At 37.2% G+C, this 17665-nt stretch overlaps 1 protein-coding gene across 8 annotated transcripts in view; it reads left to right on the top strand.

The window, feature by feature from the left end:
* The window catches only part of KMT2E (lysine methyltransferase 2E (inactive)), a 100048-nt gene that overhangs the window by 77763 nt on the left and 4620 nt on the right, over nt 1-17665 (top strand). For all 8 annotated transcript variants that reach the window (XM_050782666.1, XM_050782671.1, XM_050782668.1 and 5 more), the window contains 8 exons: nt 9730-9894; nt 10186-10494; nt 13625-13879; nt 14041-14185; nt 14705-14955; nt 15335-15391; nt 15531-16094; nt 17099-17385. In XM_050782666.1, the coding sequence (XP_050638623.1) occupies nt 9730-9894; nt 10186-10494; nt 13625-13879; nt 14041-14185; nt 14705-14955; nt 15335-15391; nt 15531-16094; nt 17099-17385 (2033 nt within the window). The remainder of the gene's footprint in view (nt 1-9729; nt 9895-10185; nt 10495-13624; nt 13880-14040; nt 14186-14704; nt 14956-15334; nt 15392-15530; nt 16095-17098; nt 17386-17665) is intronic.

Genomic DNA, 17665 nt, shown 5'->3' with positions numbered 1-17665 from the left:
AGGTAATTTAGCATTGGATATATCAGCCAGTTAAGAAAATATCATGATATACTTTCCATGCCCTAAAATTTGAAAGTGACTTTACAAACTGACTGATGGCCTTATGATAGGTGCTCCCCATTCCCCTTTACTTCGTATGCTCCTTTGTGTCCTGTTTTCTGGATTTTCATGTTGTATTCCATGGAATCTCATGTCACATATTTAAGGGTGAGATGTTTGAAAGTTTGGTCATTGTTGACTGGGAGCAGTGGCTCACATCACTCACTTTGGGAGGCCAAGGTGGGTAGATCACCTGAGGCCAGAAGTTCGAGACCAGCCTCGTCAACACGGCGAAACCCCATCTCTACTAAAAATACAAAAATTAGCCGGGCATGGTGGTATGCGCTTATATTCCCAGCTATTCAAGAGGCTGAGGTGGGAGAATTGCTTGAACCCAGGAGGTGGAGGTTGCAGCGAGCTACCTGGGCGACAGAGCGAGACTCTGTCTCCAACAACAACAACAAAAGTCTGATCATTGTTGACCTACTTAATATGTGCCTGTTTTTATCACCTTGATAGTTTTCTAATATTGATGAATTATTGATACTCAGAATTCTGAAAACAATGAAGAACAGTTTCATAGCCTTAGGATTTCAGGAACACTGGTCTGTCGAGACAAGGTAGTATTAGAAGAAAAGAAAATAGAAAATATTGGAGGAGTTTATAAAGGAGAAATTATTGTACCTAAAGGGATTATCTTGAACCTTTTTTGAGATTCGATTATATATGTTATATGTGCCTTTTCAAGTTACCTATGGCTCTTTATTGAGTATTGATTTTTAGTACTGTTCTGTTTATTCTTCAACTGACACAGCCTTGTGCTGGGAATTTTTAGGAAACCAATTTAGAGTATTACTTGTTTCTGTGTGTGGCAAGTGTCTGGTGGGAGGAACCTCTTTTATAACTGGCTTTAAGGGCTGTCGCGACCACTTTGGAGAAAAAATGAAATAAAAAAAAAATCATAGGCCAGGCATGGTAGCTCACATCTGTAATCCCAGCACTTTGGGAGGCTGAGGTGGGAAGATCACTTCAGCCCAGGAGTTAAGAGACCCACCATGGGCAATATAGCGAGACCTCATCTGTACAAAAAATTTTAAAAATTAGACAGATTTGACAGCGCATGCCTGTAGTCCCAGCTATTCAGGATGCTGAGGCGGGAGGATCACTTGAGTCTAGGAGGTCAAGGCTGCACTGAGCTGTGATCCTACCACTGCACTCCAGCCTAGGTGATGACAGAGTGAGATCCCTGTCACAAAACAAACAAAAACAGAAAACCAGTGGCGGTTTGTTGTTTGCCCATAAATACAGTACTTTTATTCAGATTGAATTATGTTTATAAACATTTATATGGGGCTACTTTAAATATATATTTTTTATAAATGCTGACAAAGTTAGTGGATCTTAGAACATCCTCATTTCTAGATGCCAGAAGAAAATTGGATATTTGCTGGGCGCAGTGGCCAGTAATCACGCCTGTAATCCCAGCACTTTGGGAGGCCGAGACGGGTGGATCACCTGAGGTCAGGAGTTTAAGACCAGCCTGGCCAATATGATGAAACCCCGTGTCTACTAAAAATACAAAAAAGTTAGCCGGGCATGGTGGCATGCGACTGCAATCCCAGCCACTTGGGAGACTGAGGCAGGAGAATCACTTGAACCTGGGAGGCGGAGGTTGCAGTGAACCGAGATTGTACCATTGCACTCCAGCCTGGGCAATAAGAGCGAAACTCCATCTCCACAAAAAAGAGAGAATTGTATACTCCATGTTAAACTTGGTGGAACTTAGAAAATATATATGTATATTGGCTTACTTACTTGGAATCCATTTTTGGTCCTGGTTTTGCTTATTAGTATGCTATAGTAAAATGAAGAATACTTCAAAGTTTTTATGTCCATTTTAATATATTCTGCCATCTGCCATTAAGGTGGATATGAAACCAAGTATTTTTCATGGGAATAAAATGTGGAAAACTTGAAAGTATAAATGTCTTTAATTTGGTATTTCAAAAGGATACGAAATTAAAATCTAAAAATCCTTGGCTCCTGACCCATAGCTCTCCAAGTCATCGCAATTGTTACTTCTAATTGGTACATTTGCTTTGATGTTTGCATTAAAGAATTTTTTGATGTAGTCAAATAAGCAGAATGAAAAATCATGCATCCTAGGATTCCTAAGCAATTAGTAGAGTTCCCCACCCCCAAGTATTAATATTATATTTGGTCTTGAAAAGTTAAAAATGAATCACCTTTAATCTTCCTAGTCTTGATTTATATTGGTTAGATTAACATCAGTAGTCAGAAAGATAATGTCAAATCAAAAAGTGAGAAAGAGGGACAACTAAAACTAGGTAGAATAAAGATGGTGGCATACTACTCTTGAGAAACTTAGTCAAACTGATTTAAATCTCCACCTGTGACAAGATCGACTTCCAAACCATATTACTTTTCCAGGACCAGAAATTTTCCAGGGTTAATATTTTGAAATATTTGCATTGCACTTACCAGTTGAAGATCCCAAATCCAAAAATCTGAAATGCTCCAATGAGCATTTCCTTTGAGCACCATGTTGGCTATCAAAAAGTTCTGGATTTTGGAGCGTTTCAGATTTAAGATGCTCACCTAGACTCAGTATCATGTATATTTATCAGATTGCAGTAAGACGAGTCAGTAATAACATCTTCCCGGATAAACTCCATGTAATCACCAAATTTAAATGTATAGTAGTCCCTCCTTATCTGCAGGTTTGCTTTCCCAGGTTTCAGTTACCCACTGAGGTTCAAAATATTAAGGTATTTTGAGAGAGATATCACATTCACGTAACTTTCATTACAGTACATGGTTATAATTGTTCGATTTTGTTACAGTTACATATGTATAGGAAAAAACAGCACTGTATGTATAGGGTTCAGTACTATCTGCAGTTTCAGGCATGCTTTGGTGGTCTTGAAATGTATCCCCTGTGAATAAGTGGGATCTATTGTATTACACCCTGTCCTCTTGTAGTACAGCTTGAAAAATACAAAATTGGCAATTTTAACCTGTGTACATAATTTCATATACCACCTATTAAAATCATGCTTAATTTCCAGAAATTGCACCAGGGTATTTATGTGTTTTGGTTGTTGGCTTCTTTTTTTTTTTTTTTTTTTTTTTTTTTTTGAGACGGAGTCTCGCTGTGTCACCCAGGCTGGAGTGTAGTGGCGCGATCTTGGCTCACTGCAAGCTCCACCTCCCGGGTTCACGCCATTCTCCCGCCTCAGCCTCCAAGTAGCTGGGACTACAGGCGCCCGCCACCATGCCCAGCTAGTTTTTTGTATTTTTAGTAGAGACGGGGTTTCACCATGTTAGCCAGGATGGTCTCGATCTCCTGACCTCGTGATCCACCCGCCTTGGCCTCCCAAAGTGCTGGGATTACAGGCTTGAGCCACCGCGCCCGGCCAGCTTCATTTTTTTAAATGAGAATAGAAGGCAGTATCTCTGCTTTTAGAAGTATTTACAAAAATAATTACAACTCAGCAATAAGTGAAGGAGGTATAAATATGATAGATAACTTATAGCTGGGGAGAGATCAGATTGTTTCATGAACTCTAGGTAATATATTTATGTATGTATATTTAATATATTTCTGTATTTATATTTATTATGGACCTTTTGAGTAGGGTTTAACCAAATACAGGTTAGCTTATGACAAAGTTTTATGGAATGTATTTTTCCAGGGGAAATCCTGGAGAGAGCTATAAATATAATAAATTATATTTGGTTGGGATTATAGGCTATTTTTGGAGGAGAGGGCTACTAAAGAGATAAAGTTGGCTAGAGGTCACAGAAAATACTCAGGGATGAAGATTTCATGAAAGAATATTTATGTGGCCAAGATGGAAAGCCTTTTCATTTCCAGTTCCATTACCCTCTACCCCTTTTGGCCTTTTGGATTTTTCTTTTATGAACATTTTCTTTTTCCATCCATCATATTTTGTCTTTTTTTTCCTTAGGAAGTTGTTACCTGCTTTTACAAAAGCAAATTTGTGGCTAAGTTATATGGAACTGCATAGTTATTGTACATTAGGAAAATCTTACCATTAGCCAGTAGACTGAAATACAGTAGACTGTTTATACTCACTTGATTCCAAAAACCAGGGCACTACTGAGTGTCCTCCTAGTGTGTTTGTGGAGGTGGGGTTAGGTGGCTGTAATCTTGTCATATAAATAGTACATGTGGAAGGGGATTAGATACTGGGGGGTATACCTGTAGCTTGAAGTGATCATTTTAAAAGCAGCAAACTTCTGAAAGATTTAAATACTGAAAGAGACTTGTTGCTGGGCCTGGTGGCTCATGCCTATAACCCCAGCACTTTGGGAGGCCAAGTTGGTTGATCACTTGAGTTCACGAGTTCGAGACCAGACTGGGTGACATGGCAAAACTCCATCTCTACTAAAAATACAAAGATTAGCCAGGCATGGTTGGACATGCCTATAATCCCAGCTACTTGGGAGGCTGAGGCACGAGAATCACAAACCCAGAGGAGGAGGTTGCAGTGAGCCAAGATGGTACCACTGCACTGCAGCCTGGGTGACAGTGAAAAGCTCAAAAAAAAAAAAAAAAAAAAAAAACTTCCTCCCCCATTTATAATGGCATGAAAACAGTCTCCTTTGTAGTTTTCAAATATTTCCAAAATAATTTTTCATAACCCTCATAATGTACTTTGGGAATATAATCTTGGTAATATTTGATGGCCTGTATTGTCAGGTTGCTTACAATTGAGTCCACAGAAGATGATTCAGTGTGGTCTTCATATTTAAAAGGACAGACATTTCATAAACAGTGAAAGGGTATGACAAGGAAGTCACGTAGGCAAGATTCCTGGACTTGTCAAGCAGCTAGGATAGTCTAGAATTTTTATACCACCACAACATAAACTTCATGAGAGAGAAAACCTATAGTTTTATTCATTGTTGTAGCCCTAGCTCCTAGGGGAATAAAAAATGATGGGCAAAAAAGTAGACCGTCAATAAATGAGCTAACTGAATGTTCCTGACAACCATTTGAGGAAAGATAAACAGATATAGGCCCATGAATGTGAAATGAATGAAGCTTCCCTGTAGTTCAGGTAATGCATGATCTGGAGGCCTTTGCCCTGGATTGTGCAGGATTCTCCATAATTTTCTCAGCGTTCATCCTTCACATCAAGGAGTATTCCATGCAAGTATAACTTGAGATGCTTTGTGAAAAAGAGCCATGATCAGTTTACTGTGATGAGCACTATACGATATCCTTCCTTTTCAGATTTCCAGTGTACATATGTTTAAAAACTTGAGAAATTGTCAGATTTTCCTAAACTTGTATACCCTTGCAGTTTCTTGTGGATAACACCTTTGACTCCCACAGAGTGTTATTCAATGGAACAGACACTGTGGGAAAACACTACAGAATACATGCTGTTACTAAATGTCTCTAGGAAAACTTGACTGACTTCATTTAGAAAATCACTTTAGAAGATGCAGTGCTTTAATAATAAAATAGAGAAGATAAATTTGTTGCCAGAAAAGCCATCTGGTGACAGGATTTGAGATTTTATCCAACTCCCTGTTCTGTCCTCAGCATGATTAAGTTGATACTGATTTTTTTTGTAAGGTCCCGTTTTCTCTAAGAGTGGGAATTGTATTTCTAAAGAGGAGTAATTAATGACATTGTGGTGTTAGTGAAAGGGAACCTGTTTCTTTTTTTAATTTTTTTTTGAGATGGAGTCTCACTCTGTCACCAGGCCTGGAGTGCAGTGGTGTAATGTTGGCTCACTGCAACCTCTGCCTCCTGGGTTCAAGTGATTCTCCTGCCTCCACCTCCCAAGTAGCTGGGATTACAGTGCCCACCAGCACGCCTGGCTACCTTTTTGTATCTTTAGTAGAGATGAGGGTTTCACCATGTCGGCCAGGCTGGTCTCGAACTCCTGACCTTGTGATCCACCCACTTCTGCCTCCCAAAGTGCTGGGATTACAGGCTAGAGCCACTGCGCCCAGCCACCTATTTTTATTAGGTACACAGTTCAAACAAAATGAGGTTAATCAGCTTTAGCTGCCTTCTAATAAATTCAAGATTTCCAAAATTGTTGAAATGCTTCGTTACATGTCTTCAAGTAACAGTGATACGTGCTTGACATAATGTACACATAGTTCTTACTCATTTAACAAAAATGTGAGAGCTTGCCATTTGAAATATCAGATGAACAAAGAAGGCAAGGTCACTGCTCTGGAGAAGCTTTCATAGAGAATGGGGTAGAGGGAATAACAAACGAGTATCAAAATAATAAAGAGTGCCGTGAGTATAAATTCAATCACATGATAGAGGAAATGGAGACACCACACAAGTCATACGTGTTATTTTGGAATGATTTTTATTGGTAACAGATAATCTTACCCATCTTTTTAGATTTATAAGTTAATCTTTGTTATATAAAAGGGTAACACTTTTTTTGAGCAAGGAATCATTTAATTTCTCTATTTCAAAACCAAAGGATAGGGTGATTTTGTAGGTGGGCTCTGGCTTTCCTTTTCCAATTTTTTTTTTAGATAAAGACAGGGCCTCGCTCTGTTGTCCAAGCTAGAGTGCACTGGTGTGATCAGTAGCTCACCACAGCCTCCAACTCCTGGACTCAAGCAATCCTCCTCCCTCAGTGTCTGGAGTAGCCTGAACTACAGGCGCATGCCACCATGTTCCACTAATGTAAAATTTTTTTTTTTCCCCCTGAGACAGAGTCTCGCTTTGTCACCTGGCTGGAGTGCAGTGGCACAATCTCAGCTCACTGCAACCTCCACTTCCCAGGTTCAAGCGATTCTCCTGCCCCAACCTCCTGAGTAGCTGGGACTACAGGCGCCACGCCACTACACCTGGCTAATTTTTGTTTTTTTAGTAGACAGGGTTTCACTATATTAGCCAGGATGGTCTCAATCTCTTGACCTCATGATCCATCCGCCTCGGCCTCCCAAAGTGCTGAGATTAGAGGCATTTAAGCCACCGTGCCCAGCCTAAATTTTTTTGTGGAGATGGGGGTCTTGCTTTATGATGGGGATATTACTAAGCAGACTGCTTATAGGAAATTACAATCCTCTGTATTTACTCTTGTAAAACCATAAACTAAGATACATGTCATAAAAATAATGTATAGATTTCATGGGAAATCTATCAAGTTTAGATTATATAGCACAGGTGTTAGGGACTATGGAAAGTCTGCTGGGGTCAATTAGGACTCCTAATTTCTCCATCTCTAGATAGTTAGCTGTAACTACCTCAAAGAATAAAACTTGTTTTTCAGTTACAGCTATAAAATGGGTGGCAAATTTTGTCTTTAAATATGTACTATATACATGCCTGTGTCAAAGAATGTACTGTGGGTGACTAGAAAAGCTGAATGACATATGACCTTTAAGAAATTTAAAATAAATGTAGAAAATCAGGCATGTTTATATTTCAAAATATTTGTGTATTTTAAGATAAAGTTAGGTTTAAAGCTGTTAGGAAATGTTTAGTGCTTTCAGCTTTATTCTTACCCAGCTGTAGTAATGTAGGAAGGGTTTTGCTTTACGTAGTGGCAGTAATTGGAAAGGAGTAAATTAGGAGCCAGGAAACCTGCATAATAATTATGGCTCTGCTTTTGAATGAGTCACTTAATACGCATGGGCTTTGGTTTCTTCAGCAGTATTGGACCACATTATTTTTTAAGATCCTGATCAACTCTAGATTATGAACCATCTCTAAATACAGGATTTTGCTCTATAAATTAGCTGTAGTGTTTACAGGGGAGTTTTTTTAATTGAATGTTTATATCATAGTTTTATCTGTGACCCTTATTCCTACTATCCAAAACAAAAAAATACCGGACTATGTCAGACTCTTTTGGCATAAATTCTTATTTACCTTAGAACACCCAGGATAATCATACTACAGAAAACATCTTCCTTGGGGGCCCGCCTTGTGGGTAGTTTTTTCTTTTACACATACAGTGATTTTTGCCAAGACAAGTTTGTTTCTTCTGGAAAAATGTACTTTCCCCAAATTGTACTTTCCCCAAAAATGTACTTTCCCCAAATAAAAATTCTTTATTTTAATTTTTTTGAAAAGAAATAACCATAGTAATTAATCCCTCCCCTCCAACCAGGTTCATCAGGTAAAGTGCAGTTTGGGAAAATGATCTTTTTAGTTACTCCAAATTTCTCCTTTTCTAAATTCAGGGTTTTAGAGAAGCCCTGATAAAAAGTTTTACAGAGAACCACACGACAAAAAGGGGTAAAGGTAATTTAAAAGCCCCAAAATAAGGAATTTTCTAAGAAAAGAACTCAGATGTAAAACTTTCAGTTCCAGTGAACAAGTAGAACCATCTTTTGCATGTGCTATTTTAGTGTTTGCCCATCCCAGGCTAGGAGAAGTGAGATGCAGATATGTAATCCATGAACAAAGAACCTTACCTCTTTGGACCTGTTTCCTCAGAGTCATGTTTGCAATATGACAATTTGCTGTAACAAATTAGAAACTTAAAAGTATTATTACTTTTGTTGACATAATATTTTGTTCCCTTGCTGAGTGTAACAACAACAACAACAAAAATACAGGAATGGGTAAACAGTAGTTTCCAAAGTGTAGGTATCTTGAGGTTTGAATCTCTGCTGGTAATTAGTGGAACTAGAGCTCCAATATTGAGAAGACTATGGCATCCAGACCTTGAGTTTCTGATCTTTCTTCCTCACATCGATGGTAATAAAGGAGGAAAGACAAATAGATCTGAGCCTCAGGACCTGGTTCTTTTCATTTGAAGAACTGGACAGTTGATGGATGTGGTTCCTGGTTCTGGTTTAGAGCTGAAGCATCTGCCAGGCCCACTGGTGAAGGCTCTGGGTCTTGCTCTTAATGTTCTCTTTGGATAGAGAACTGATGCTCAAAGGAACACTTGGCTGTTTCTCAGTCCCTATCTTGAATTGTCAGTGTAAGACAGGAAGAGCAGAAGGTAGAGGAATACCTTATAAGAATTACAATGAAGGGCGAGAGGCTAAAGTAGAAATAATAATTAACATACGGAATGCCTACAATTTTCCAACTACTGTTTGAAAACCTCACATTTTCTGTTGGAACCAAATAACTCAGAGAAGTGCAAGTTTTATTACCCACATCTTACTGTCTCAGAAAGGTTAACTTGCCTGGAGTCACAGAGATACTTACCAAATAACAGTTGTAATTTTTAAATGCAAGACTTTACCTCACAACATCCTGCTGCAGTATGTCAATAATATACTCACTCAAGTGCATATGAATTTTACCTTTTCAGCATATCATTACCTTAGGGATTTTGGATCTTTTCTTAAAAGGCTGGTTTCTGTATTATTAAGAGAAAAGATTTTCGGTTTGGTAAAACAAGGTAATTTTTGAGACTTTTTTTGCTTTGTTTTACCCTTATCATTAACACTCAATCATCCAAGTGTTTCCTTCATGAAATACTTGTAATAACAGGACTTACCAAGATGATGGGAATTCTGAAAGGTCTTGAATGAACAGAAATGTTTTTTCTCCCCATATTCACCAATAATAGAAATAGTTTGCTAATAGTATCATAGCAATTATTTTTTAAATTTATCACAAACATTTGGACTTAATTTTACTTTTGAGCAATGATATTTATGATGTCACTTAAATTTTATATTTCATAGACAAGAGAAGAAAGAAAAATGGAAGCAATTTTGCAAGCTTTTGCCAGACTTGAAAAGAGAGAGAAAAGAAGAGAACAAGCTTTGGAAAGGATCAGCACAGCCAAAACTGAAGTTAAAACTGAATGTAAAGATACACAGATTGTCAGTGATGCTGAAGTTATTCAGGTATTACTTATTCAGGTCTAGTTTTATTTTCTTAAACACTTTCAAATAAAATTTCTATACTTGCATTAATTACTTATAAGGAATTTAAAATAATGTCTATTAGCTTTTTAATAGCCTCTTTCAGATTCTATGGGAGTTTCAGTTTGAGCTAAGACTATATATTATTTCTGTTCTTTATAACAGAATTCATAAATTCTGGAAAGTTGGCTTCTGAAGTAGATTAATGCTATTATATTTAAACTTTATATATATGTAGTATAAAAAGCTCCATTCGGTTGTATTTTGAATTAGGAACAAGCAAAAGAAGAAAATGCTAGCAAGCCAACCCCTGCCAAAGTAAATAGAACTAAACAGAGAAAAAGTTTTTCTCGGAGTAGGACTCACATTGGACAGCAGCGTCGGAGACACAGAACTGTCAGCATGTGTTCGGATATCCAGCCATCTTCTCCTGATATAGAAGTTACTTCACAACAAAATGATATTGAAAATACTGTACTTACAATAGAACCAGAAACTGAAACTGCACTAGCAGAAATAATTACTGAAACTGAAGTTCCAGCACTTAATAAATGTCCTACAAAGTACCCCAAAACAAAGAAGGTATGATTCTAATGAATGTAAGAACTGTTTTTCTAACAGTTTCTTATATTAGTTATATTGGTGTTTTAAAAACTGGATTTTTAAGATCTCATAATGAACAGAATAAGACGCAGTTTTTATACTTGCAGATTTTTAAAATAAGAATGAGAATCCCAGAACTGTAAAATTAATATAAATGTTTGCATTACTGTGAAGATAAAGTTACATTCAGTTTATCAGGACTTTTTAGTATTGCAATTCATGATTTCTTTAAATAAGTTTGTCTACTTTATGTACAAAATATATACTTCTCTGAAACTGGTTTTAGATGTGTTATCCTTTATTTATATTTTTATAAATTTCATTGTATAGGTAGATAATAAGAATTAAATGTGAAGAAATTGTTGATTTCCACAGAATGTACTATGAAAATTTATAAGAAAGAGTAGTTTTAGGTGTAATTATTAATAAAAATCTTTAAAACACTACTGTCAGACTTAAGCAATTACGGGAAACAACCTGAGCTTTTTCAGATCAGAAATAACAGAACATCCTAAATGAAGCTGCTCTTTATCTCCCACTCTGACTAGAGTACAGCAGATTGGGGCAGAGATATTAAAGTGTGGCAGTCCTTATACTGTTTAGGGGTAGATCACGAATGTATACTTCTCACACACTTTACTTTGAAATTTCATTTATTCTGTCTTTGTTCTTACCTAATTCAGTACAGTTTGTAGGCATGCTGCTAAACCATGACATGTACGTTTAGTAAAATTCTAGTATGAACCCAGGATTGTATTTTAATAGCACAAATTAAATAATTTACTTGCCAAAGTCACAGGTTTCATTAGAGACAATCTAAACACAGTTGTTTCTAATTCAAAGTCTGTGCTCTCCTTACTGCACCACCATAGCTTAAGCAACCCAATATTTGCCTGTAACAATGGACAAAAAATTCTAACTTTGTAAAGTGAAAAGAAAAAAACCTCAGGCTTAAAAGAAGTGAAACTACTTTCTCAATTACAAATATGACATAATCCCTACCCTTTATTAAACTTTTAACAAAGTTGTGGTACTATAAATTTATTTAAATCCTTGGTCTGAGATGTAGGCTTCTACATCCTATCTGATTCTCTTAAAAAGCCTCTTTTGCCTGCAGATTTTGTTATTTTAAACAACATACTGTTTGACAGAGTACCAAATTATCATGATTTCCCCTAAAGGCCTCATTCATTACAACACTAAGAGCTTTATGTATGTTATTGAACTTTTAATCTTCACAACAATCCTATTTATAGAACTAGGTTCTATCACAACCCTTCTTTTACAGATAGAGGTATAAAAAAGTTACTTAACTTGCTCATGGTCACAGTGTAAATGGCGAAGCCAGGATTCACCCTCCTGGCAGTCTGGCTTCAGACTCCATGACCAGACTCCAGACTGCATTCTAGTGCTGTCCTAGGAATGGAATTCTGTATACATAGAGGGACAGAAAAGATGCTAAAATGTTTATAGTGGTTACCTAAGGATGGGTAGATTTTTTAAATGTGTTTATGTGTGTGTGTGTGTATACATGTCCATATTTACATATACTAAGTTCTGTACATTTTCTTTTTTTTTTTTTTTTTTGAGATGGAGTCGCGCTCTGTTGCCCACGCTGGAGTGCAGTGGCGTGATCTCTGCTCACTGCAACCTCCGCCTCCCGGGTTCAAGTGCTTCTCCTGCCTCAGCCTCCAGAGTAGCTGGACTACAGGCGCACACCACCATACTCGGCTAATTTTTTTGTATTTTAGTAGAAACAGGGTTTCACCACGTTGGCCAGGATAGTCTCCATCTCCTGACCTTCTGATCCACCTGCCTTGGCCTCCCAAAGTGCTTGGATTACATGCGTGAGCCACCACACCCGGCCACATTTTCTATAAGTTAAATTTATACTTTAAAATATTTGCTAACTAGATAACAATATGAAGTAGTAATTTATACTTCAGCCAATAAAGACTGTATTATGTATGTTGTAGATCAGAGAATCAGCAGAATTAACAACTATGAAAATTTTCAAAGCACAAGAACCTTAAGAGATATTCCAAACCCCTTAAATCAGTGATTGTCAATGGTCACTTTTAAATATATATGTATCGTGAGCCAGATGTGGTGGCTGATGGCCTGCAATCCCAACATTTGGGGAGGCTAAGGAGGGAGGATCACTTGAGCCCAGGAGTTCAAAACCAGCCTGGGCAACATAACAAGACCCTGTCTCTACAGAAAATTAAAAACAAAAAAATTAGCCGGGCATGGTGGGTGCACACCTGTAGTCCCAGCTATTTGGGAGGCTAAGGTGGTAGGATGACTTGAGCCCAGGAGGTTGAGGCTACAGTGAGCCATGATCAAGCCACTGTACTCCAGCCTGGGCAACTCACCCTTTCTCAGAAAAAGTACTGTGCACTGTCCTCATCTCCAGCTAGCGTAGGAAAATACTGCCTAAAATCAGATTTTTCTAACAGATGGAACATTTTATACCTATAATAGAAGCAGTAGTAAACCTAAATTTAGTGTGTTTAATAAAATGGTACTGACATGTCTCTAGTTGTAACTATATTAAAAAGCTTGGCAGGACACGGTGGCTCACACCTGTAAACTCAGCACTTTGCAAGGCTGAGGCAGGAGGATTGCTTGAGACCAGGGGTTGAGACCAGCCTAATATAGTGGACCTTGTCTCTACAAAATATTTTAAAAATTAGCCAGGCATGGTGGTGAGCACCTTGTCCCAGCTACTCGGGAGGCTGCAGTGGAGGGATCACCTGAGCCCAGGAGGCGGAGGCTTCAATAAGCCGAGACTGCACCACTGCACTCCAGCCTGATGACAAGAGATCTTGTCTCAAAAAAAAAAAGTAATATAAATTTCATGTAATATAAATATTTAAAAAGCAACCATATGTTTGGTTCTACAACATAATTGGGTAAAAAGTTTCAGAATAACAGTAGATAACTAAGGAAATGTAAAAGGACATACTGATATTTTGATCATATATGAATGATTTAAATTACCCAATTGATCATTTTAGGTAATACACCAATTTCAAATCTGATACTAAAATATTCAATAGAATTTGGAATTACATATATAATGATCCAAATTTTTTCTTTTCTCTAGCACTTGGTCAATGAATGGTTAAGTGAGAAGAATGAGAAGACAGGAAAACCTTCAGATGGCCTTTCAGAAAGGCCTCTACGCATAACTACAGATCCTGAAGTGTTAGCTACACAACTCAATTCTTTACCAGGTCTCACTTACAGCCCCCATGTATACTCTACTCCTAAGCATTATATTAGATTTACTTCACCATTCCTTTCAGAAAAAAGGAGAAGAAAAGAACCTACTGAAAACATTTCTGGTTCATGCAAGAAGGTAAACTTTTCTTTGGAAGTAAAAATGTAGAATGAGCCAAATGCCAACTCATTCCTTACTACCATCCATGGTAGTGAAATGCTTTTGGAATCAGCTCTGTATTTACAGGCTAAACAGGTACAAACTGATTCCTATTCATTCATGTATTCTGTTTCATTCAGCGATGGTTGAAACAAGCTCTGGAAGAAGAAAATTCAGCAATTTTACATAGATTTAATTCACCCTGTCAAGAAAGATCCAGAAGTCCTGCAGTCAATGGTGAAAACAAAAGTCCACTACTATTAAATGACAGCTGTTCCCTTTCAGGTAGAATTTTTTTCAGAATTGTTTTAGTGTGAGAAATGTGGCAAGGCATATATATAGCTTTATAACAGGCATATTCTAGTTACTGGTATGCACTTTAGAAGAGCAGCACATTGTTGTATAGATTTTCTCTTTTCTGTCCTCTGTATTTTTTGGCTGAAGATACCAGTTCATAATATCATGTATGTTGGGGTTTATGAATTTTTAAAGGCTTTTGGACTGGCTGCTTTTCAGACAGACAAGGACTCTTACAAATCAGTTAAAGTAACATCAGTACTTGTAAGATACTTTGAGACCCCTAGGCCTATAATCCCTCCAGGCAAGGTAATGCTTGTTAATTGGGGAGGGAGCGGGGGCACTGCTTCATGTTAGTACCATTTTTTTAAAAACCTTGAAATTTAGTTTTGGGGTAAAAGTCATAACTGCCATTGTTTATATTTTATCTTTCCCAGAATGTGATATAAACAGATTTTAACAAATAGCAACAGTGTAATTTCTTACAGATTATTATTTCACCAACAGATTTAACTACACCACTAAAAAAACGAAGATTTTATCAGTTGCTAGATTCGGTTTACTCAGAAACCTCCACACCTACTCCTTCCCCGTATGCTACACCAACTCACACCGATATTACTCCTATGGACCCATCTTTTGCCACGCCTCCACGGATAAAATCAGATGATGAAACTTGTAGAAATGGTTATAAACCCATATATTCACCAGTTACCCCAGTAACTCCTGGTACACCAGGAAATACCATGCACTTTGAGGTGAGAAATTTTAATGGAGAAAAAAAAAATTCAACACCTGGGGGGATGGGATTTCTTTTAAGAGCTCTTTCCCCTCCTTTAACAACTAGTGTGCTGAGAATACGGAAACAGGTTGTAAGAAACTAAAAATCAGAAACATTCATTTATATGAATTTAGATGTTTTTATTTTTACTAAAATGAGCATAACTTTCACCTTAATATACACAGTAGACTAAATGTATGTATCAAATTGATTTTAAAGCAGTCTTATTTGGGGAATGGAAATAGGAAGCAAGATCTAAAACCAAAGTCTGTGTATTTTTTCATTTTGTTTTCGTTTCTATATTATGGATATACTTACATATTTTTAAATTTTCAATTCTAATTCTTTATATACAGAATATTTCTTCCCCAGAAAGTTCTCCAGAAATAAAGAGACGCACTTATAGTCAAGAGGTAAGAAGTTAACTTAAAAAGGGTGAATTGGTAGTTTTTTTCCTATTACATTGTTTTGCTTAAATTACTAGTAAATTTTGAAATAAACAGTCCCAAGATGTGATCATTTGTATAATTTTTTTTTTTAATTTGTAAACAGGGATATGACAGATCTTCAACCATGTTAACATTGGGGCCTTTTAGAAATTCTAATTTAACTGAACTGGGTCTGCAAGAAATAAAGACTATTGGTTATATGAGCCCTAGGAGTAGGACTGAAGTCAACAGGCAGTGCCCTGGAGAAAAGGAACCGATGTCAGACCTTCAGCTGGGACTCGATGCGGTTGAGCCAACTGCCCTACATAAAACCCTGGAAGCGCCTGCACATGACAGGGCTGAGCCCAACAGCCAACTGGACTCGACTCACTCTGGACGGGGCACAATATATTCTTCCTGGGTAAAGAGCCCTGACAGAACAGGAGTTAACTTCTCAGTGAACTCCAACTTGAGGGACCTGACACCCTCGCATCAGTTGGAGGTTGGAGGAGGCTTCCGAATAAGTGAGTCAAAGTGCGTGATGCAGGATGATACTAGAGGCATGTTTATGGAAACAACTGTGTTTTGTACTTCCGAAGATGGGCTTGTATCTGGTTTCGGACGGACTGTTAATGACAATTTGATCGACGGGAGTTGCACACCCCAGAATCCACCACAAAAGAAAAAGGTTACAAATTTAACAATTTATAGTCCTTTTAATAGTTTTTTTTCATACTACTACTGAGGGGAATTGGTAGTTAGATGTATTATGTAAGGCATTCTTAATTTAGTTATGAAAGTTACATTTTTATATTTTTAAACCTTTTGTAAATGCTGGCTTAATTAGAAAATGTTTACAGAAAAGTAAAAAATTCTAGTAATATGGGAAATCCTTGTAAGCACATGGTTTCAGAGAAATCTCAAGATGATTTATTTCACCAATTGAGTATTTTTTAAAACTAGGCACTCCCCAACCAAAAACACAGACTTGAATATTTGTGTTATTACCTTTATTGTACATTGAGCAAACACCTGTGTATAGAGGAAATGCCTCTGTTCCTCATCTATAACATCTATAGTATTTAGGCCATGGATGTAAGTGTTTTTATTTTACTAATAGTTATGTATTAAATATTCAGTTCCCTGATTTCCCATTATTTGGTTGGCAGATGTACTGAGATAATTAGAATGCCTTATTTCAAAAGAAAGAAACTATAGCACTTACTTTGTTAGTAGGCTTATTGCTTTGCAAGTCCAAGAATTTTCGTGATGTGTGCTTTTAATTTTTATAACAGAGTCCAGTTGGCAACTTTGTGGGAAGCAATGTAGTATAGTGGAAAGAGCACGGGCTTTCAAGTAAGACCTAGGTTCGAATCCCGGCTCCAACACTCACCAGCTGTGTGACCTTGAGTGAGTGAGTTACTCAATTTCCTCATCTATAAAATGGGGATGATAATATACCTATTTCTTAGGGTTGTTGTGAGGATAAATGAGATAATGTATGTAAATCATCTAAGTACAATGCCTGGAATATAGTAGGCATTTGTTAATTGTTAATTATTTGTTCAGAATCAATTAAAATAATTTTCCTAATGTAAATATAGTAATTCTCTAGACAAAAAAAGAATGCATTGATTCTGACATAAAAAACAAGAATAAAAGATTTGCTTTTTCTTATCTTTCTTGCTTAAGGTTTCTCTATTAGAATACCGTAAGAGACAACGTGAAGCTAGGAAAAGTGGCTCTAAGACAGAGAACTTTCCACTCATTAGTGTATCACCCCATGCAAGTGGAAGCTTGAGCAACAATGGTGATGGCTGTGCCAGCAGTAATGAGAATGGGGAGCAGGTGGAACACACTGCTAGCCTACCTTTACCAACACCAGCTACGGTTTATAATGCCACTTCTGAAGAAACTAGCAATAACTGCCCTGTTAAGGATGCTACTGCCAGTGAGAAGAATGAACCAGAAGTTCAATGGTAAGCCCATTTGAAGTAATGCTACTCTGGAAAAAACAAGCTTTTGTTCAAGTATTCTTCCTATTTGTTGTTCTCCCAAGGCTAAGCTGATTGTGCTTTGTGGTCACAATTTTAAAAGATTCTCTCTGCTAATAGGATTTTAAGCCAGCTCTGTATGGCCTGTGTTGTTAAATGTTGATTGTATTTATTCCTTGGTAATTTATTCATTCTTTACACACAAATATCCTCTCCAAAGAATTTTTATCAGAGTCAACAATTCTGCAGACTTCCTTTATAACCC

This window comes from Macaca thibetana, chromosome 3, assembly GCF_024542745.1.
Source record: "Macaca thibetana thibetana isolate TM-01 chromosome 3, ASM2454274v1, whole genome shotgun sequence".
In the NCBI taxonomy this organism is placed as follows: domain Eukaryota; kingdom Metazoa; phylum Chordata; class Mammalia; order Primates; family Cercopithecidae; genus Macaca; species Macaca thibetana.
This window is presented reverse-complemented; position numbering and strand designations above follow the sequence as displayed.